This window comes from Vigna unguiculata, chromosome 4, assembly GCF_037176805.1.
Source record: "Vigna unguiculata cultivar grain cowpea cultivar isolate G323 ecotype 2 chromosome 4, ASM3717680v1, whole genome shotgun sequence".
In the NCBI taxonomy this organism is placed as follows: Eukaryota; Viridiplantae; Streptophyta; class Magnoliopsida; order Fabales; family Fabaceae; genus Vigna; species Vigna unguiculata.
Window position 1 is genome coordinate 10,738,757 of NC_140795.1, and position 23,687 is coordinate 10,762,443.

General features: G+C 42.5%; 1 protein-coding gene across 1 annotated transcript; it reads right to left on the reverse strand.

Annotated features, from left to right (window-relative positions):
- Positions 1–14,931: 14,931 nt before the first annotated feature.
- LOC114171128 (uncharacterized) lies at positions 14,932–17,855 on the reverse strand. Its single transcript, XM_028056340.2, has 6 exons — positions 17,701–17,855; positions 17,393–17,584; positions 17,034–17,277; positions 16,702–16,958; positions 16,179–16,231; positions 14,932–15,035 (listed from the first exon to the last, which is right to left on the reverse strand). The coding sequence occupies exons 1-6, from the start codon at positions 17,853–17,855 to the stop codon at positions 14,932–14,934; spliced, it is 1,005 nt and encodes a 334-aa protein (XP_027912141.2).
- Between the last annotated feature and the right edge of the window lie 5,832 nt (positions 17,856–23,687).

Genomic DNA, 23,687 nt, shown 5'->3' on the forward strand with positions numbered 1-23,687 from the left:
CCCCAAAACAACACAATCCGCATACAACACATTAATATTTTCTTCACGCAAAGCATACGAGAATAGTGGTGTACAACATCAAAACTGGAATCACGACATAGAGAAAACAAACAGCAAATCGCAAACAACACTCTTCTCATTTTATATATTTCCTACAACAAACATCAGTAGTAACAAAAGATAGACTAGATTAAGCTCCCCTTACCTGGTGTTTTAGCTTCAACAATTCCAAATGAATTCTTCCTTGTTTCCCAAAGCTCCCCTCCTTGCCTCCACTCTAATTCCCTCTCTGGATTGCAATTTCTCAGAACTCCCTAGCCACACAATATGACTCTTTGTTTTCTCACTCACTCCTCCCCCTCTCACCAATTCAGCCCAAAATAAATAAAAATTATAAAAAGGAAATTAATTTAAATTTAAAGTTTAATAGCCATTACTACACCTAAATAGCTACCTTTTTTTGATTTCCAGAGAATTTCTACAGTTTCTAGATCATTTAACCACTTGGCAAAATAGTAAAACATAAGGATAATATTCACTCTAGCCGAGATTCGAACCCATATCCTTCGTACCCATCAAACACATGCACACCAACAAACTATCACATGATTCCTGTTAATTCACACATTCGTATGAACCTAAATCATGCTTTCACGTTCACGATATAATTGCAAAATAAAACAGAATTAAATAAATATACTAATGACATACTCAAGACTTGAACCCAAGTCCCCCCAACATAATCAAGTGCTCTAAACCACTTAGGTTAACATTGTTTCTTGTCTAGGATTTATCAAAGAACTCTCTTATGGTAGTCTCAACCCCTCATTTCTTATACTCTAGTAATCATTAATTTTTATGAATTTCCTGGATCTCACAGTGGTGGCCTTTACTGCTCTACCGAGCTACTCTACCGAGCCAATTGTTATAGTCTTTCAACCTCCACACACAAGGTTAGCTGTTAAAGTGTTTTAGGCCTCCTGCTACTCTCACCACTTGAGTCAGTCGCTCTATGTGAGACTAACTGACTCGTTAGAGTGTCAGGATGTAATCCTTACCTTGAATCCTTACTAAATTATATAAATGAGGCACCACCATCAACTCCAACTAACAGGAGTCATGGAATTTCGTCTTTGACCAAATGAGGCACCACCATGAATCTCACCTAGAGGTTCATGGAATTACACCCTGACCAATAAGGCACCACCACGAAACTATCGTGGGATTACGTCCTAACCAAACCAACATCACGTTCCATCAACCAATACAACCGTATTGTTCATACCAATTCCATGTCACTTTTATAACCAACCATACTATACATGTCACATGCCAATATCATGTCAAACTTATCAATTCCAATTCATAACATCAGAAATGTCATACATATTCGCATGCCTCATACTTTAAATAGAGCAAACCAGCCAATCATACAATTAATAATAATCAGGGGTGAAAATGGTGTGGCCTGCAGCGAGTCTCGCTCAAGGCAGGAGCCCTCGCTCAGGCGAGAGGAGTGCTCTCGCTCAAGCTGCAAGCTCTCGCTTAGACGAGATCGCGATAGAGGCCTTAAGAGGTTTTGCGAACACTCGCTTAGGCGAGACCATCTTGCTTGAGCGAGATGGTCTTTCACTAAAAGTCAATTCTCTCGCCTGAGCGAGTACTCGAGAAAAACTCCTAGGCAAGCTTCTACTACTCTCGCCTAGGCGAGACAAGCTTGCTTGGGCAAAAATAGCATTTCTCGTCCCTTGTTTCATGCACATATGGCAGCACACCAAACCAAAACAATATTCAGTTCATTCTTATCTGAACCCAAGCTTTATTCAAGTATATAAATCACACAACAAAAGCAAAACTACCACATACGACAAACGTACGAAAACCCTAACTTCCCTTACCTGGAAAATGCTAGCCAAGAACTTCGACACCCAAACTATGGAGCATAGTAGCTCAAGGAATAACTTCGAGAGCTGGAAAATAGTGGAACAAATTCAAAATGGGTTACCAAGGTGAATCCTAGTTAGACTCACGACCACAGAGTTGGAAAGAAAGAAGGTACGGGGGCGAATCAACTTACGTGACCAGAAAATAATGGAGTTGAGCGAACTAGAAGAGGGAAGAGGTCCAAACCCTAGTAGAGCTTCTGTGGGGAACAAGGAGAGAAGTAAGGTACTGTTTTTGGCAAGTGAGAGCAGAGAGGAGGGGTTAGACTACTTTAGGGGCCTTGGCACCCTATGGGCCAGCCTTTAGGTGCACCTGCTTTGGATGAGCCTTTAAAATGAGGGCAGAAAAAAAAAGAACAAAGTGGGCCTTACATTCTCCCCAACAACAAAAATTTCCGACCTTGAAAATGAAGAATTACATGGAAAACAAATGCGGATGTGACTTCCTCATATCCTCCTCTAACTTCAATGTAGAGTCACCTACCCTCCGGTCCTAGATGACTTTGACAAGACTGACTGGTTTTCCCCGACTTTGCTCAACTCGAATATCCTCCAAAGCAACTGGTGGTACTTCCATAGTGAGATCCTCTCTAATATGTACATCCTCAGCTTCCAACACATGAGACGGATCAAATACATACTTCCTCAACTACGACACGTGAAACACTAGATGGAGATTTGCCAATTGGCGAGGCAAAGCAACTCATAAGCCACCGGCCCAATCCTCCTCGAGATCTGGTAAGGGCAAGGAACTTAGGAGAAAGCTTCCTTGAGCGGAGAGCCCTTCCCACACCAGTGATTCGGCTCACCCTCAAGAATACATGATCTCTAGCCGCAAATTCCAAAGGTCTCCTCCTGCAGTCTGTATACGCCTTCTACCTATTCTGAGAAACATGCATCCTATCCCTTACCATTCTCACTTTCTCAGTAGTCTGCTCCAACAACTCTGGCCCAACAAGCAGTGCTTCCCCATCCTGGTACCAACATAGAGGGGTCATACACTTTCTACTATATAGAGCCTCATATGGCGCCATGCCAATGCTCGCATGAAAACTATTGTTGTAGGTGAACTCTATCAGAGGTAAGACTTCATCCCACACACCCAAGTGATCCAGTATACATGTTCTCAACAAGTCTTCAAGTGATTGGATAGTTCTTTCTGACTGGCCATCGGTCTGGGGATGGTATGCTAAACTCATGGTTAGCTTACTACCCAAAGCACTCTACAAAGTCTGCCAAAATTGAGAAGTGAACCTTGGATCTCTGTCTGAAACTATGCTCGATGACACCCCATGCAACCTCACAATCTTCTTAATGTATAGTTTGGCCAACTTGGCCATAGACATCCTTAGGTTCATTGCCAAGAAATGGGCACTCTTGGTCAAGCGGTCCATAATAACCCAAATCATATCATGTCCCCTAAAAGTCTGTGGCAAATGGATCAGAAATTCCATAGCAATGCTATCCCACTTCCACATTGGTATGTCCAACGGCTGTAGAATTCTATCGGGTCTCTGATGCTCCACCTTCGCCTTTTGACATGTTAAACAGGCTGATACAACATGTCTAACATCCTTTTTCATACCCTGCCACCAGAAGGTCTCGTTGAGATCTTGATACTTCTTAGTCATGCCAGGATGCAAACTAAGACGACTCGTATGCCCTTCCTCAAGGATCAACCTCTTCACCTCAACATCATCTGGTATACACACCCTACCTTGGAACCTCAGTAAACCATCACTTCCCAAGGTAAAATCCTTTGCCTCCTCTGATCCAAGTTGTTCTCTAACTCTATTCAAACTAGCATCCAATAATTGTCTTTCCGTGACTGAGTCCAAGAAGTCCCTAGATATAGTCAAGATACTACATCTAATGAACTTTGATCCCATCTCCACTTGCAGCTTCATGTCTCTGAATTTCTATAGTAGTTTCGCTTCCTTGATTATAAGGTGTACGGTATGTACTGTCTTCCTACTCAAGGCATCTACTACCACATTTGCCTTCCCTAGATGATATAAGAGCTCAAAATCATAGTCCTTCAGGAATTCCATTCACCTCCTTTGTCTCATGTTCAGCTACTTTTGATTAAACAAATACTTGAGACTCTTGTGATCGCTAAATACACGAAATTGGGCACCATAAAGATAATGCCTCCAGATCTTCAGGGCAAACACTATGGTTGCCAACTCCAAGTCATGAGTGAGGTAGTTTCTCTCATGCACCTTAAGCTGCCTCGAAGCATATGCCACCGCTTTCTTCTCTTGCATCAACATCATAGTAAACCTTAAAAGGTTTACCAACATCGGGGATCATAAGTATCAGAGCACTCGTCAACCTTCGCTTAAGCTCTAGGAAACTTTCCTCACACTTATCCGTCAAAGTGAAGGGTTGGTCTTTCCAGGTAAGTTGTGTTAGAGGTGCCACTATCTTGGAGAATCCTTCAATGAATCTCCTATAGTAGTAAGCTAGACCCACGAAGCTCCTGATCTCTGTTGCTGACTTCGGACTTTCCCACTTAACTATTACATCTACCTTCGCTGGATCCACTAAAATTGTAACGTCCCAAAAACTGGATAACCTCAAATTGATAAAACGTCATATGCATAAATAATCAAAGAGTACGGAGTTTGGAGTATGAAGGCATACAGTACGCCAAGCATTTCCCAGATTACATAAAAGAGACTCCACACGGCCTAAACAAAGTACACTGGAAAAGCAAATAACTATACTAAGTCTTGTGCGAACAAGACAAACATAACTAGTAAAATCCTTCAGTGATGGGCCCCACAGTGGGCCTAATACTCATCCAATCCATCAAGTTGCAACATCCCTATTATCCATACCACTGCCAGGGTTCCTTACTGATGTGACCCCAACAAGCCCAAGCTCAAGTGCATCAACAAGCCCAAGCCCACATCAAGGCCCAATCACGAGAAGCATGATGAGAAAGATTCACATGGGCCTCTCACAAGATGATCAAGTCAATCATGGGCTTTTTACATTATTTACATGGGCTAAAGAAATCTCTAAAATATGGGATGATGCATGAAGGAAGTAGTCTATATTTAAATTGGGTCATTGTTTAGGCTTTGCTTTCAATAAAAGCTAAAACACTTGTTGGGATCAATTGGGCCGAGCCTAATGTGCTACCTTTGGCCGAAAATTACTTGAGTGGCTCTCCATTTGGATGCAAGCAAAGCATGAACTAAGCAAGGAGAATGTGATGGAAGCATGGTGCGTGTGACTTGGGCAAGGAGAGTGTGATACGCCACTTGGCATCATCTAGACTCATCTACTACATCACATGGTCTACAATCAAGCTTCTTCTCCAAGCTACATTTGCATTTCATCTTTGTTGCATTTTCTCTTTATTTGGCCGGCCATGTGCCTATAAATAGAGCCACTCAAATATTGTAATGGTTACTCTTGAATTGCTAATAGATGCTAGTGTTTGAGATCACTCCACACTTCTATTAATTTGAGAGCATACATGGCTAACCTTCTCCTTCATCTCCTCTAGCCACTTTCCATACCATAGCTCCACTTCTACTCTTCATCTTCACCAAATTCTCCATTTCCGAGAGCTACTTTCCTCTAATCCTCCAAATTCCGCTGCACTCCATCTTCTCCTCATCATTCTCCATGGATTTCCTTCCTCTCCTACTCCAAGAACGTCCATCAATTAGTATCTAGAGCCATCCAAGCCTTTGGTGCATCCATCCTCTTGGTTTGGGTAAGGTTCTTGGTCCATACTTGTCTCCTCTTTCATTTTCCGTCTTGTCTCTCTTCTCCACTATTTTCTTCACTTTTGCTGTTGTTTTTTTCATGTTTTTAATGTTCTTCACCGTTTGACATTGAGGCTACATGAATCTCCATTGATTCATCTTGTAGTACTCCTTGCTTCATTGGTGCAAATCTGTTTTTAGGTTCCATTTTCGTTTTTCCAACACTTGTTCTTTGGTTCTTGAGTTTTCTGCATTTTTATTCGGTGAATTCAGTCCTTCTTTGCATTTTATCATTCCAGTTATGTTGAAGTCATGTTCTATGCTTTATTTGTGCTTTAATTCATCTTTTCCACCATTTAATTGCATTGCTTACTAATTTGATTGAGTTTCCGAGCCATATCTCACAGCCAAAACACTATGATCCTTCAAGGAAGTGTATGGATGTTTAAGGCCTGAATCCTCACTGTTTTTCATCCATTTCACCGATTGGATTGTGCTTATTGTGTGTCTAAGATGTTCTTCTATGATTCATGCTTGATTTCAGTTCATAATCAAGTTCTTTAGCTATGCTTTCCATAGAACATCTCCTACAATTTCAGAGAGCAAATCTGCTCCAGTTTTCTTCTGTTCTCTACCAAATCACTGCACGCACAGTCTCTATTTTTTATTTTTTGTGAGTAACTCAGTGTACCAAAATTCAATCTGATTTTTGCCTCATTTAGTTAACATCTAGACGAAAAATCAAAAAAAGAATCATTCAAAAATGTTGAGTACAAAAAAAATGAAAAATCACGCAAGTTGAGGCTCATATTTCCGTTTTCTGGCACTGCAGTTTCCGAAAACTCACTGTTCCATTGTTGTTTTGTGCGTGTTTGTGTGTTTTTAGTGCTCATTTTCACATGAATTTTAGCTTGAGTTTGTACTCTATATTGCTTCATTATTGATTTGATTTGTAAGTCAATTCATCACTTCATTTACTACAGCTTTGCAATGAGTACTTCAGCCATATGATTGAGCAATTTTGTTTTGCTGATTTTGCTGTTTTCATCTATTCTAGTGCCTTTCTAGGTTCCTTTTGTGGTGCTTGTTTTTATTTTCCAACCTTTAATTTTTTGCTTATCACTTCTTGAACCTCTTTCTAGTCATGTTTCATTTCAATTCTCTTTTGGTTTAGCATTTCTAATTAGCTTTTCTTGCTTTCTTCTTTGTTTGGGTTCATCTACTTGTCTCTTGGTTTTGGTTGATTAATGATGCTATGGAGTTTAGAATGGTTTGTATGATATGGTAGCATCTTAGGTGGTGGATATTGAAGTAGAATTTTAGCTTGTGTGTTTTCTATATGATTGCCTTCTCCTCACCTTTGAGAGTTTGAGAGTTTTGAGCCTATTCATTTGAGAGAGTGTGTGCTAACTAGTTTGCTTGCCATAGTTTGTTTTGTTTCTTTCTTTCACTCTTTTGCAGATTTGGTTGCTCTTTTTGGATGTTGTAGTAGTGTGGTGCTGCAAAGCAAACTTTTACACACTTTGGTGCTTGAATTTGGTCATATACAAAGGCTCCCAAAGCCTCTTTTGCTCTCGGGATAGTCCATTTTGCAGCAGCTGTGATATTTGGAGAGCTTGTTTTGGCGCTGTTTTGGAGTCTTTGGCTGCACATTTTGGACCTCATTTTAGCAACACCTTTTAGTTCTTTAATTGTGTATAATTTGGACACCACTTTTTGGTACAATTGAAGCATTCTAAGGCATTTTATTGTTTCTCCAAAAAGCCTTAAAATCTTGTTTTCTAGCATCCAATTTGCTCTCGGTTTGCTTTACTTTGTACCAAAACATGTGCATCAATTTCTTTTGCTTTGAACATTCCATTGCATCCATGGCCTACTTAGGTGTCTTGGGGAACCAAAGGTGTTCAATCCCATCTCCTAAGTAGAACCTTTTCCATATTCTAGTGCAACGTTTTAGTAAATGAGTGTGTTGAAAGTTCTAAGTGCTTTCTCACCTTGCTTTTAGGCCGCATAGTTGGACGCTTAGTGGTTTAAATTTGTGAGACCAAAGTTTCTAAAATTTTTGCCATTTAGGGGTCCGTTTTTAGTGTTAGTCTTTTCTTTTCTTTGAGTCTTGTTTGTGTTTGTTAGTGCTTAGTGTCTCAAGTGATTCTATTTACTTAGCCTTAAACAATTGTGTGATCTTTGAAACCTTTTGCAAGTACATCTTGGCAAGGATTGGCCTTGGTACTTATGAAGTCTTTTAGACTAACCTCGCCTAACCTGGAGGTCTACTTGTGCTTGGTTTCTTCTTTCACTATTTTGTTAAAGTTCTAAGTTCTTTCAATCACCATGAGCACTAGAAGGGCTACTCGTGCTAGTACCCAACATCAACAACATGATGAAAACAACCTCCACACAAGTGGTGATGAGGAGGTTGAGGTTGATCCTAGAGTCCTAAATAATCTCTCTCAAGAGGTTAGGGACCTTAAAATTCAAATGGCTTCCATACAAGCCAATCTTCAATTAATTGCCAATCAACTTACCCCTCCTAACCACAATACCCGTGCCTCTCCTAGGCCTTCTCGTGCCCCTTCAAGACATGAGTATGATTTTGAAAAGGAAGACGATGAGCGCATTAACCTTAGACAATCGCCTCGTGTAAGAAGGCAAAGGCGCATACCTCCTCACCCAAAGGAAGTCAAAATTGATTTGCCTCATTTCTATGGGAAGGATAATGTTGAGGTTTTTCTTGATTGGGTTGCTAAAGTAGAACAATTGTTTGAGAGTCATGTTGTGGAGGAAGAGAGGCGTGTGTCTCTAGCTACTCTTAGTTTTCAAGGGCATGCTCTTAATTGGTGGACTTCCTTAGTCCTCCAAAGAAGGAGAAAAGGGCTACATGATATTGAGTATTGGAATGATCTTAAGGAAGCCCTTCATGCCCGCCATGTTCCCTCCTACTACAAAAGAGAGCTCTTGGACAAGCTCCAAAGGCTCCAACAAAGATCTATGTCTATAGAAGAGTATAAACAAAAGATGGAGCTCTACATCATGAGAGCCGAAATTGAAGAACAAGAGGAACTTACCATTGCTAGGTTCTTAAGTGGACTCAATTACAACATAAGAGATAAAGTTGAGTTGCTCCCCTACCGCAATTTTAATGATCTTGTTCAAATGAGCATCAAGGTGGAGCAACAACTTTTGAGACGTCCTTCTCGCAAGGATTCTCCCTTTTTTTCTAAAAGTGATTTTCCAAAGAAAGATTTTTCAAAAAAAAAAAAAGTCCACTCTTAAGAGCCTTACAAAGGTAAGTGACAAGGGTGAATCCTCCACCAACAAAAGAGGTAGTGACATCAAATGGTTCAAGTGTCTAGATAGAGGTCATGTGGCCGCTCAATGCCCTACCAAACGCACCATTGTGCTTAAGGGCAAAGACCTCTACACTAGCCAAGAAGTGTCATCTTCAAGTGACTCCGACACTTCTCATTCTAGTGATTCTCAAGAACATTCATATCCAAATGAAGGGAAACTTTTGATGATTAGGAGGCTTCTCAATAACCAACCTAGCATTCCTCTCAATGATCAAAGAGAAAATATTTTCCATACAAGATGTGAGGTTTTGAAAAACACTTGTTCTTTGATCATTGATAGTGGATCTTGTTGCAATTGTTGTAGCACAAGATTGGTTGAGAAGTTGAATTTGACTTTGTTACCCCATCCCAAACCTTACAAACTTCATTGGCTTAATGAAGATGGGGATCTCAAAGTTGAACATCAAGTGAAAGTCAAGTTCTCCATTGGGAAATTTAAAGATAAAGTTTTATGTGATGTAATCCCAATGGAAGCTTGCCATATTCTCTTGGGGAGGCCTTGGCAATTTGATCATAAAACCTTACACAATGGCCACACCAATGAGATCACCCTCCAACATCATTCAAAAACTTTTGTGTTGCATCCCCTCACTCCTAGCCAAGTTGCTAGTGATCAAGTTCAAATGCGAGCTAGGACAGAGGAAGAGAGTTACAAGAACTCTAATGCTTCTAAAGATTCTAAGGACAAGACAAAGGTAGAGAAAGTTTCTTCTTCTAAGGATGTTGCTCATGAAGTTCTTTTAACTCATAAAACTCTTTTGCACACTCTTCATAATGAGCAACCTCCCTTCCTCTTACTTTGTCAAGCAATCCTTACTTGTCTTGAAAATCCTTCTCTTAAGGATCTACCTCCTTCCATTCGTGCTCTCCTTCATGAATTTCAAGATATTTTTCCAAAGGATGGCCCTCATGGTCTCCCACCTTTTAGAGGGATTGAGCACCAAATTGATTTTCTCCCACGGGCAAGTCTTCCTAATAGACCTGCCTATAGGACAAACCCAATTGAGACCAAGGAGATAGAAACTCAAGTGAATGAGTTGCTAGACAAGGGATGGGTTCAAAAAAGTTTAAGTCCTTGTGTTGTGCCTGTGTTGTTGGTGCCCAAGAAAGATGGAAAGTGGCGTATGTGTTGTGATTGTAGGGCTATCAACAACATCACCATAAAATATAGGCATCCAATCCCAAGACTAGATGATATGTTGGATGAATTACATGGAGCACAAATATTTTCCAAAATAGACCTCAAAAGTGGTTATCACCAAATTCGTATTCAAAAAGGTGATGTGTGGAAAACTGCTTTCAAAACAAAATTTGGTCTATATGAATGGTTAGTCATGCCCTTTGGTCTAACCAATGCTCCTATTACATTCATGCGCCTAATGAATCATGTCTTGCGAGATTGTATAGGCAAGTTTGTTGTTGTCTATTTTGATGACATCTTGGTGTATAGTACAAGCTCTAAAGTTCGTGTGGGTCATCTTAGAGTTGTGTTAGCTCTTCTCCGAGACCACCAACTCTATGCTAACATTGACAAGTGCACTTTCTGTATAGAGAGTGTCATCTTTTTGGGATTTGTGGTCAATAAGAGTGGGGTGCATGTTGACCCTGCAAAAATCAAGGCCATCCATGAATGGCCTGTGCCAAAGAATGTTGGGGACATTAGAAGTTTTCATGGATTAGCAAGTTTTTATAGAAGATTTGTCCCCAGCTTCTCCACCATTGCTTCACCCCTCAATGAACTTGTTAAGAAAGACATAACTTTTGAGTGGGGTGAAAGACAACAAAAGGCTTTTGATGATATCAAGACTAGGCTCACCCAAGCTCCCATTCTTGCTCTTCCAAATTTTGAGAAAACTTTTGAGCTAGAATGTGATGCTTCTGGGGTGGGAATAGGTGTGGTTTTGTTACAAGAAGGCCATCCCATTGCCTATTTTAGTGAAAAACTAAATGGTCCTTCTTGTAACTATCCCACCTATGACAAAGAGTTATATGCTCTTGTGGGAGCTCTTCATACTTGGGAACATTATCTTGTAACAAAAGAGTTTATTATCCATAGTGATCATGAAACTCTCAAGTGTTTGAAGAGCCAACATAAATTGAATAAAAGGCATGCAAAGTGGGTTGAGTACTTGGAACAATTCCCTTATGTTATCAAGTACAAGAAAGGGAAAGCTAATGTGGTGGCTGATGCACTATCAAGGAGATATACTCTCTTAGCCAAGCTTGGGACCCAAATTCTTAGATTTGACAACATATGTGAATTGTATATTCATGATCCCTTCTTTGCTACCATTTATCATGATTGTCTCACTAAGTCCCAAGGCGGCTTTTATCTCTCAAATGGATATCTTTTCAAAGAAGGTCGCCTATGTATTCCTCTAGGTTCTCATAGGAAACTTTTGATCCAAGAAATGCATGAGGGAGAACTTATGGGTCACTTTGGGGTCGTCAAAACTTTGGCCATGCTTAAAGAGAAATTCTTTTGGCCCCATATGAAAAGGGAAATACAAAACTATTGCGCTAGTTTTTTGAATTGTTTGCATGCTAAGTCTAGCGCAATGCCTGCAGGGATGTATACTCCTTTGCCTGTTGCTTCCACCCCTTGGGAGGATATACGTATGGATTTTGTCCTAGGGCTTCCAAGGACTTCTAGGGGTGTTGACTCTATATTTGTGGTAGTGGACCGTTTTTCTAAAATGGCACATTTATACCATGCCACAAAGTAGATGATGCTAGCAACATAGCAAGGTTGTTCTTTAGAGAAGTGGTTCGCCTCCATGGTTTACCTAAAACAATTGTGTTTGATAGGGATGCTAAATTCCTAAGCCATTTTTGGAGGACCTTGTGGTCTAGGCTAGGAACAAAACTTTCTTTCTCTACCTCTTGCCACCCACAAACTGATAGGCAAACCGAGGTTGTCAATAGATCCCTTTCCACATTGCTTAGGGTTTTGCTTAAGGGCAAACCGAGGTTGTCAATAGATCCCTTCCCCACATTGAATTTGCTTACAATAGAGTGGTCCATAGCACCACCAAACTCTCACCCTTTGAGGTAGTCTATGGTTTTAACCCTCTCACACCATTGGACTTATTACCTCTTCCAACTTCTTTTGATTTTGTTCATAAAGAAGGGGTTTCTAAGTCCAAGTTCATAAAAGATTTTCATGAGAAGGTTAAACACCAAATTCAAACCCATGTTGAAAAGATTGCTCATTCTAAAAACAAGGGCAAGAAGATCAATAATAATGCTTATCAATTGGATCTTCCTCCGGAATATGGTGTGCAACCTACTTTCAACATTACTGATTTGGTTCCTTTTGTAGGTATTTTTGATGAAGAGGGTGACCACCAAGATTTGAGGGCAAATCCTCTTCAAGGGGGAGGGGATGATGTGACCCCAACAAGCCCAAGCTCAAGTGCATCAACAAGTCCAAGCCCACATCAAGGCCCAATCACTAGAAGCATGATGAGAAAGATTCACATGGGCCTCTCACAAGATGATCAAGTCAATCATGGGCTTTTTACATTATTTACATGGGCTAAAGAAATCTCTAAAATATGAGATGATGCATGAAGGAAGTAGTCTAGATTTAAATTGGGCCATTGTTTAGGCTTTACTTTCAATAAAAGCTAGAACACTTGTTGGGATCAATTGGGCCGAGCCCAATGTGCTACCTTTCGCCGAGAATTACTTGAGTGGCTCTCCATTTGGATGCAAGCAAAGCATGAACTAAGCAAGGAGAATGTGATGGAAGCATGATGCGTGTGACTTGGGCAAGGAGAGTGTGATACGCCACTTGGCATCATCTAGACTCATCTACTACATAACATGGTCTACAATCAAGCTTCTTCTCCAAGGTACATTTGCATTTTATCTTTGTTGCATTTTCTCTTTATTTGGCCGACCATGTTCCTATAAATAGAGCCACTCAAATATTGTAATGGTTACTCTTGAATTGCTAATAGATGCTAGTGTTTGAGATCACTCCACACTTCTATTAATTTGACAGCATACATGGCTAACTGATAACGCTATCGTTGACGCGATCAAATTAATACTACTTATCTATAACAACTTCAGTATTGTTAAGAAAGTAGTCAACAAAATAGTAAGGGTAAAGTAACCCAAAGTCGTCTCCCAACGAACACGGAATTGATTTTTAACAAATTAGTTCTTATAAAACTATACAAGTGTTAGTCAAATAAAATTATAAAAATAGGAGGGATAAAGATAAAAAGATAAAATAAGATATAAACAATAGTAAAGAAAATAGATTGATTCCATTACTTTTTCAAAATAGATTCATCATAGGTTATCTAAAGATTATTGCTCGATTAATTATTATTATAGATTTACAAATTAATCAATGTAAAGTCTCAATTAATTTGTTGGTGTTCTCACTTTTAACCAAAGTATAGTCTCAATTAAAAGTGAGAACTTTTAGATTATCCACAGTAAATTCAACCAAAGTACAGTCTCAATCAAATTTATTATGCCTAATCATGTCTAGTCTTTTATCTCCTCATCAAATAAAAAGCTTAATTAATCAAAGTAAAGTCTCAATTAATTTTAGTTAGAGTAAATACCTTTAATCAAAGTAAAGTCTCAATTATTGGTAAAAACTCATTCAATCACATGAAAGTTTTTAAATAAAATCAAAGTAAAGTTTCAATTAAATTTAAAAACCCTTGAACTCATATGATCAACATGCATATAAATTTAAAATCATTACTTGTTACGTGATTCAAAGATAAAAGACATAGATGAATTAAAACCTCAACAATAATAAAAAGAACAAAGAAATTAATTCATTCTAACCTCAAAATCCATAATGAAATTACAATGGAATCAACCCAAGAAGTTTAGAACTCCATGAATGCAAAATAAAGATAAAAGAAGAATAGAGAGAAGAAAAGAGAGAGAAAGAAATTAGGCCCCCCTAAGGGTTCCTAAATTCCGACGTGCCGAGCTTGTGCGTTGCAGCGATGGTTCGCTGTCACGGTGGATCTGTTCTGGCTCACAGGTCCATTGACGATGGTGTCGCGGTGGCCATGGTTGCGCGCTCGTTGCTGCTGCGCGGTGGCTGACGGTGCTGGTAGCTGCAGGTGCTGCTGTGCGTTGCAGGTGCTCGCGGTGGTCGGAGGAACTCGCGATAGCTGCCGGCGAGGGTGGAGGGAGGACGGCGGCTGAGTGCTGCTGTGGTGCTGTCATGGTTCGTGCTTTCCGGCGTGGTGGCTCACGGTGGTGGTCCGTGACATGGCTGACGGCATGGAGATGGAGGCTAGGGTTTAGGAGGTTGAAGGTGATGACGTGGCAACATGTTATTGGCTGAATTTTGAGTTGTTAGATCATGACACGTGGCATTATATTATTGGTTAATTTAATTAGTGGAGGATTGCCACATGGCATGATCTGAGTGAATTGGGTTTAAGTGATAGGAGGGGTGCAAATAGACATATTAGGGGGTGCATAATAGGTTTTGGTGAGACCCATTTAGAAAGAGGGGAGTGTATGAGTAAAAACTAGGGTGCAGAAGTGATTCTTCCAACTAATTTTAGCTTTATTTAAAGGTGTTTTGTAATTTCAATCTATTTATTTTCTCACCTTTAAATAAGATTAATCTTAACTTCAGCTGCATCAACAAACGTTAAAATATCCAAAAATAATTTATGCAGCTAAAAATCACTTTTTAAGACATTTTTATCGCACAAGCTCAAACAACCTAATTATCATAATTATCAATTAAATCACTCTTTAAGCACATAAATTCAATTAAATACCCAGTATTAAACACTGAATGAGGGCAAAAATACGCACTCATCACTAACCTTCTCCTTCATCTCCTCTAGCCACCTTCCATACCATAGCTCCACTTCTACTATTCATCTTCACCAAATTCTCCATTTCCGAGAGCTACTTTCCTCTAATCCTCCAAATTCCGCTGCACTCCATCTTCTCCTCATCATTCTCCATAGATTTCCTTCCACTCCTGCTCCAAGAATGTCCATCACTCACACCTGCTCACATCAATCAAATTGATGATCATTATAAGGGAAGAAACCACACAAAAGTCATACAAACAAGCAAAAGGGTAAGCTATCATAAAGAGACCTCATATTATAACAGTCCACATGTAATCTCAAAGCCAAGCATAAATAACAAGCATCACACCAAAGCTATCAAAATATATGAGACCCCAAGACTCGACTATCTGGATACGTAACTGAGGCACCACCACATGGCAGTGGAATTATGTCCTAGCAATGAGGCGTCACCCTGAGGCCTTCGTGGAATTATACCCTTGTAGGAGGCACCACCACGTGGCCTCCGTGGAATTACGCCCTGGCCCTGAGGCACCACCACGACCCCCCATGGAATTACGTCCTTTTGTCGTGGCACCACGAGGAACTCCCCTTAAGAGGGTCCATGGAATTACGTCCAACAGATGAGGCGCCACCAAGATCTCTCACTACAAGAGTCAGGGGATTATGCCCTACCTATACTTTATACATATTCCACCCACCAATCAAGAGTTTCCCATAACATTAACATCATGTATAACAATCCCATCATGCAACTCACGCTTTCCAATTCATACAACACAAAACAACATACCATTCCCACCACCACATCATATATCAATCATGACATTATCCCTCATAGTAGAGCATATAGATCAGATAAGCAATCACACATCAATGCACCATTCAACAATAGTACCACAACTTACCCTAGTCTCGCTCAAGCTAACAGGTCCCGCTCAAGCGAGGGAGGTCCTCTCGCTCAAGCGAAGCCCGTCTCGCCTAGGCGAGAACTCGAGCAGGGGAGCAGCGGACTCTGCGAGGTCTCGCTCAGGCAAGTCCCTTCTCGCCTAGGCGAGACCACTCCTCGCTCAAAAATAAAAACTTCTCGTCTCAGCGACAGATCGATCAGTAGGCCCTGGCCAAGCCTCTACTAATCTCGCCTAGGCGAGGCAAGCTCGCTTGGGCGAGAAAACCAGTGCTCGCCACTGTTCTCTCATGCACAACACAGAAACCACATGGAAAACACATTTTTACCAATATCAAACAATCAAACCACGAGCACACCTCAATAATATCACTTAAACTCAGAAAACATGCAAAGAACCTAAGGAAATCGTAAACCCTAGCTTCCCTTACCTGGAAATGAGCTAGCGGGAAGTTCCGACACACACACAGAGAGCACCACAGTCCTAAGAGTACGCCAAAGGGCTGAAAACGAAGGGGAGAAGATTAGGAATGAGATTACTACAAAGCCCCTACTGTGATCAACAAAAGAAAGGGCGCCTAGAGGGTGAGAAGCACGAGCTCGAGATTTAGTTACATGGAGCAAAGTTGAGCTTAGAGTTATCTTGTCCATGAGCTGGTATCAAACCCTAGCAGAAGTTCCTGTTGCGAGAGAGAGGAAGGGTTTGACGGCTACAAAAATCTGAAGAGTAAGAGGAATGAAAGTGTGAGGGCAGACTTAGGGTCTCCTTTTCCCTTTTTGGGCCAGCCCTTAGGCCCGACCGTTTAACGCAGCCTTTAAAAATAAAGTAAAAATAAAATGGGCCTTACATTCTCCCTAACAAGAAAATTTTTGACCTCGAAAATAAGACTTACCAAGCAAAAAGGTGCAGGTGTGATTTCCTCATATCCTCCTCCAACTCCCAAGTAGAGTCACCTGCCCTCCCGATCCCAAATGACCTTAATCAATCTGACTATTTTTCCTATGCGTTCCTCAACCTTGCTATCCTCTAGAGCAATGGGTGGTACTTCAACAGTGAGGTCCTCCCTGATCTGTCTATCCTCTGCTTCCAACACATGGGCCGGATCAAACACATACTTCCTCAACTGCGACACGTGGAACACTAGGGGAAGATTTGCCATCTGAGGAGGCAAAGCTATCTCATAAGCTACTGGTCCAATCCTCCTCGAGATCTGATAGGGACCAAGGAACTTAGGAGAAAGTTTTCTTGAGCGGAGAGCCCTTCCCACACCAGTGGTTCGGGTCACCCTCAAGAACACGTGATCTCCAGCCTCAAATTCCAAGGGCCTCCTTCTGCGATCTGCATGTGCCTTTTGTCTGCTCTGTAAAGCCTGCATTCTATTCCTCACTAATCTTACCTTCTCGGTGGTTTGTTCCAACAATTCTGGCCCAACTAACACTGCCTCCCCATCCTGATACCAACACAAGGGAGTCCTGCACCTCCGTCCATAAAGAGCCTCATATGGTGCCATCCCAATGCTTGCATGGAAACTATTATTGTAGGTGAACTCAATCAACGGTAACACTTCATCCCAAGCACCCAAGTGATCTAGTATGCATGTTCACAGTAAGTCCTCAAGCGACTGGATCGTCCTCTCAGACTGACCATCTGTTTAAGGATGATAGGCTGAACTCATCGTGAGTTTGCTTCCCAAAGCACCCAGCAAGGTTTGCTAAAACCGTGATGTGAACCGTGGATCTCTGTCTGACACAATGCTCGAAGGCACCCCATGCAACCTCACGATCTCCTTGATGTACAACTGAGCCAACTTTACCATAGAAATCCTCAGGTTCATTGCTAGGAAATGTGCACTCTTGGTCAATCGGTCCACTATGACCTAGATGGTGTCATGCCCTCTAAAAGTTCGTGGCAAATGGGTCACAAAGTCCATCGAGATGCTATCCCATTTCTACACTGGTATCTCCAGAGGCTGTATCATCCCATCGGGTCTCTGGTGTTCCACCTTTGCCTTCTGACAGGTTAGATAGGCAGACACGAATTGTGCCACATCCTTCTTTATCCCTTGCCACCAGAAAGCTTCCCTGAGATCTTGATACATCTTAGTCATGCCCGGATGCAGCTAAGACGACTCTTGTGCCCTTCCTCAAGGATTAGCCTTTTCACCTCAACCTCATCAGGCACACACATTTTGCCCTGAAATCTCAAGAGGTCGTCATTACCCAAAACAAAGTTCATTGCCTCTTCTGACCCCAATTGCTCTCTCACCTTATTCAGACTAGCATCCAATAGTTGTCTTTCCCTAACTGAGTTCAGAAAGTCACTAGATATGGTCAGGTTACTACATTTGATGGATCCTGATTCCAGCTCCACCTGCAGTTTCATGTCTCTTAATTTCTCCAACAGTTCCACCTCCTTGATCATGAGCTGAGCGGCGTGCAGCGTCTTCCTACTCAGAGCATCGACTACTACGTTCGCCTTCCCTGGATGGTACAAAAGCTGAAAATCATAATCCTTTAAGAATTCCATCCATCTCCTCTGCCTCATGTTTAACTCCTTTTGATCAAATAGGTACTTCAGACTCTTGTGATCTTTGAATACCCAGAATTGAACACCATAGAGGTAGTGCCTCCAAATTTTCAAGGCGAAAACTATAGCTGCCAGCTCTAGGTCATGAGTGGGGTAGTTTCTCTCATGCACCTTGGGTTGCCTCGAAGCGTAGGCCACTGCCTTCTTCTCCTGCATCAACACACAACCCAGCCCTAGGTGGGAGGCATCACAATAAACCTCAAAGGGTTTTCCAACATCCGGGATAACCAATATCGGGGTGCTTGTCAAACGTCGCTTCAGCTCTTGGAAACTTTCCTCACACTTATCCGTCCAAGCAAAGGGTTGGTCTTTCCGAGTAACCTGGGTCAGGGGCGCCACTATCTTGGAGAATCCCTCTATGAATCTCCTATAGTAGCCGGCTAAACCCACAAAGCTTCTGATTTCGGTTGCTAACTTGGAACTTTCCCACTTAACCACTGCGTCGACTTTTGCTGGGTCTACCGCAATGCCTTGTGCAGATATCACATGGCCCAAGAATTGTACCTCATCCATCCAGAATTCACACTTGGACAGTTTAGCATATAGTCGCTTCTCCCTCAGGATACCAAGCACTAGCCTCAGGTGCTCAACATGCTCTTCCTGAGTCCTGGAATAGATAAGGATGTCGTCTATGAAGACTACGACAAACTTATCCAAGAATGGCCTGAAAATTCTGTTCATGTAGTCCATGAACACTGTCGGAGCATTGGTCACACCAAAAAGGCATAACCACATACTCGTAGTGTCCATACCGGGACCTGAAGGCCGTCTTCTCTACATCATCTGCCTTCACCAAAATCTGGTGATATCCCGACCGCAAGTCAATCTTTGAAAACACCGAGGATCCATGCAACTGATCCATCAAGTCATCTATTCTCGGGATGGGGTACTTGTTCTTGATGGTCATATTGTTCAACTGTCTGTAGTCTACACAGAACCGCGAACTCCCATCCTTCTTCTTCACCAGCAGCACCGGCGCTCCCCAAGGTGAGGTATTGGGTCGGATAAACTGCTTCCCCAGCACTGAGCACCGTCCTGTAGCTCCTTCATAACCCCGTGGGATGATAACAACTCAGGCTCCTCTGAGTTGGGAAATAACAGCCTCTTCTCTTGGCATTCTATAAGGATACGATTGGCAGAGAGTCAATCCATTCCTAGGATCACTTTCAACTCCTGTAGAGGTAGGCATATCAGATTCACTTTGTACCTGTGTCCTTCTACCTCCACTGGACACCAAGCACACAAGGACGATGTCCTGACCAAACCCGATGCCGGAGTAGATACCATAAGGTCACATTGCAGTTCACAAACCAGCAGACCCAACCTTTGCACACAAGTTTCAAACACAAAAGAGTGTGTCGCTCCAGAGTCATACAAAACACATGCAAATTTACCAACAATCACACAACGACCCATGACAAGGTTACCTGAGCCTGCTGCCTTCGCTCCAGTCATGCCGTATACTCTGCCCGATGCTTGAGGTCTGTTGCCTCCCCTCCTCTGCTGATTCTGGATTGGGGCTGGAATTGGAGTACGCGTCGCTGTCCTCACGAGGGTGGGGCAATCTCTGCCGAAGTGGCCCTCCTTGCCACAATTGTTACACCTCTTGAAGCTCGCAAGCTGGGGGCAGACATTCCTCTTGTGCGGTCCCGCACACTAGTAGCACTAAACCCTGCTCTGTTGGGAAGAAGTCTTCCTAGACCCTTGGGACTGGAAATGGGGCCGAGTATAGAGCTTCCTCCTCTCCTTATGCCTATGCCTGGACCCAGACGGTCCTCCCACTCTCTGCTGATGAGGGTGCTGAGTTTCCACTTCAACCTTCATCTTTTCCATGACCCTGGCCTTCTCCACAAAGGTTACAAAATCCTTGATGGACAGCGGGGCCACCATCAAACGAAGATCCCCGCGGAGGCCATTCTCGAACTTCCTACATCGCCACTCTTCATGCAGTGGCATGGTATAAAAATGATTGAGATGCTTGAAATTTTCTGCATACTCAGCCACAGATTTGCTTCCTTGAGTCAATTGCAAAAACTCCACCTTTTTAGCATATTTGACGCTGTCAGGGAAGTACTCAGAGAGAAACTTTCTCCTAAAGACCTCCCAAGTAACTGGTTCTTGCCTCTCATCCATGATGGACTTCATACTGATCCACCAGTGCTCAGCATCACCCGTGAGCATGTACACCGCGAAGGCCAACCTACTCTCCTCGGGGCATATCATAGCATAAAAAATCCTCTCAACCACTGATCTGCGACATCTGGACCGGTCTTCCCATTAAACTTAGTCGGATGGTGCTTCAGAAAGTCTTCCAAACTCCATTCTCGATGGAGAGGTCTTGGGTCAGGACCATGGACAGGGGCGGTGGTCCTGTTTTCCTCCAACTGACGGAGGGCCTCCATGTGTTGACGGTGAGCGTCCTCAGCAGCCACCCTAGCAGCTTCCATCTGTTGCAAAACCAGTTGTTGTTGCTCAAGTGATGCCGCCTGTCGTTGCATTGATGCTTCATGTTATTGCATCATGGTAGTACTCTGTTGTGCCATAGCAGCCACCATCGCTTCTATTGCCCTGGCGATGTCTGGTGCGTCACCCTGAGAAGGCTGAGAGTTCCTATGCTGAGGTGCCATGTCATTGACACACAGGAAACACAAGAGTTAGACTTGATTAGCTGAGAGCCTAGCTAGCAACACACAAGTTACAATGGTAGCTAAGCAGGCACACTAGACCATAGATCCTAAGGTTCGACCGCTCTGATACCATAAATGTAACGTCCCAAAAACTGGATAACCTCAAATTGATAAAACGTCACATGCATAAATAATCAGAGAGTAAGGAGTTTGGAGTATGCAGGCATACAGTACGCCAAGCATTTCCCATATTACATAAAAGAGGCTCCACACGGCCTAAACAAAGTATACTGGAAAAGCAAATAACTATACTAAGTCTTGTGCGGACAAGATAATCATAACTAGTAAAATCCTTCAGTGATGGGCCCCACAGTGGGCCCAATACTCATCCAATCCATCAAGCTGCAACATCCCTATTATCCATACCATTGCTAGGGTTCCTCACATCTGCTCACATCAATCAAATTGATGATCATTGCAAGGGAAGAAACCACATAAAAATCATAAAACAAGCAAAAGGGTAAGCTATCATAAAGAAACCTCATATTATAACAATCCACATGTAATCTCAAAGCCAAGCATAAATAACAAGCATCACACCAGAGCTATCAAAATATATGAGACCCCAAGACTCAACTATCCGGATACGTAACTGAGGCACCACCACATGGCAGTGGAATTATGTCCTAACAATGAGGCGTCACCACGAGGCCTTCGCGGAATTATACCCTTATAGGAGGCACCACCACGTGGCCTCCGTGGAATTACGCGCTGGCGTTGAGGCACCACCACGACCCCCCATGGAATTACGTCCTTTTGTCGTGGCTCCACGAGACTCTCCCCTTAAGCGGGTCCATGGAATTACGTCCAACAGATGAGGCGCCACCAAGATCTCTCACTACAAGAGTCGTGGGATTATGCCCTACCTATACTTTATACATATTCCACCCACCAATCAAGAGCTTCCCATAACATTAACATCATGTATAACAATGCCATCATGCAACTCATGCTTTCCAATTCATACAACACAAAACAACATACCATTCCCACCACCACATCATATATCAATCATGACATCATCCCTCATAGTAGAGCATATAGATCAGATAAGCAATCACACATCAATGCACCATTCAACAATAGTACCACAACTTACCCCTAGTCTCGCTCAGGCTAACAGGTCCCGCTCAGGCGAGGGAGATCTTCTCGCTCAGGCGAACCCCGTCTCGCCTAGACGAGAACTCGAGCAGGGGAGCAGCAGACTCTGCGAGGTCTCGCTCAAGCGAGTCCCTTCTCGCCTAGGCGAGACCACTCCTCGCTCAAAAATAAAAACTTCTTGTCTAAGCGACAGATCGAGCAGCAAGTCCTGGGTGAGCCTTTGCTAATCTCGCCTAGGCGAGGCAAGCTCGCTTGGGCGAGAAAACCAGTGCTCGCCATTGTTCTCTCGTGGACAACACAAAAACCACATCGAAAACACATTTTACCAATATCAAACAATCAAATCACTAGCACACCTCAAGAATATAACTTATACTCAGAAAACATGCGAAGAACCTAAGGAAATCGTAAACCGTAGCTTCCCTTACCTGGAAACGAGCTAGCGGGAAGTTCCGACACGCACACAGAGAGCACCACAGTCCTAAGAGTAAGCCAAAGGGCTGAAAATGAAGGGGAGCATATTAGGAACGAGATTACTAGAAAGCCCCTACTGTGATCAACAAAAGAAAGGACGCCTAGAGGGTGAGAAGCACGAGCTCAAGATTTACTTACATGGAGGAGAGCTAAGCTTAGAGTTGTCTTGTCCAAGAGCTGGTATCAAACCCTAGTAGAGGTTCCTATTGCGAGAGAGAGGAAGGGGTTGATGGTTACGAAAATTTCAAGAGTAAGAGGAATGAAAATGTGAGGGCAGACTTAGGGTCTCCTTTTCCCCTTTTGGGCCAGCCTTTAGGCCTAACCGTTTGGGGCAGCCTTTAAAAATAAAGTAGAAATAAAATGGGCCTTAAAAAAATCCCCTGGGCGGATATCACATGCCCCAAAAATTGCACTTCATCCATCTAGAATTCACACTTGGATAACTTAACATATAGTTGCTTCTCCCTCAAAACACCAAGCACTAAACTCAGGTGCTCAACATGCTCCTTTTGGGTCTTGGAGTAGTTGAGTACGTCGTCTATGAAGACTACGACAAACTTATCTAAGAATGGCCTGAAGATCCTGTTCATGTAGTCCATGAACACTGCTGGAGCATTGGTCACACAAAATGGCATAACCACGTACTCGTAGTGTCCATATCGGGACCTGAAGGCCGTCTTTTGCACATCATCAGCCTTCACTAGTATCTGGTGGTATCCCGACCGCAAGTCTATCTTCGAGAATACTGTTGCTCTATGTAACTGATCCATCAAAAGGGTATTTATTCTTGATCGTAATCTTGTTTAACTGTCTATAGTCCATACACAAACGTGAACTCCTGTCCTTCTTCTTCACCAACAACATTGGTGCTCCCCATGGTGAAGTATTGGGTCAAATGAACTGCTTCCCCAATAGCTCCTCTATCTGACTCTTGAGCTCTACCAACTCTGTCGGAGCCATACGGATGGAGCTATCGACATTGGACCAGTTCCTGGCACCAGGTCAATAGAGAACTTCACCTCTCTACTGGGAGGCAACCTTGGCACTTCCTCTGGAAACACATCTTCAAACTTGTGCACAATCGGTATGAC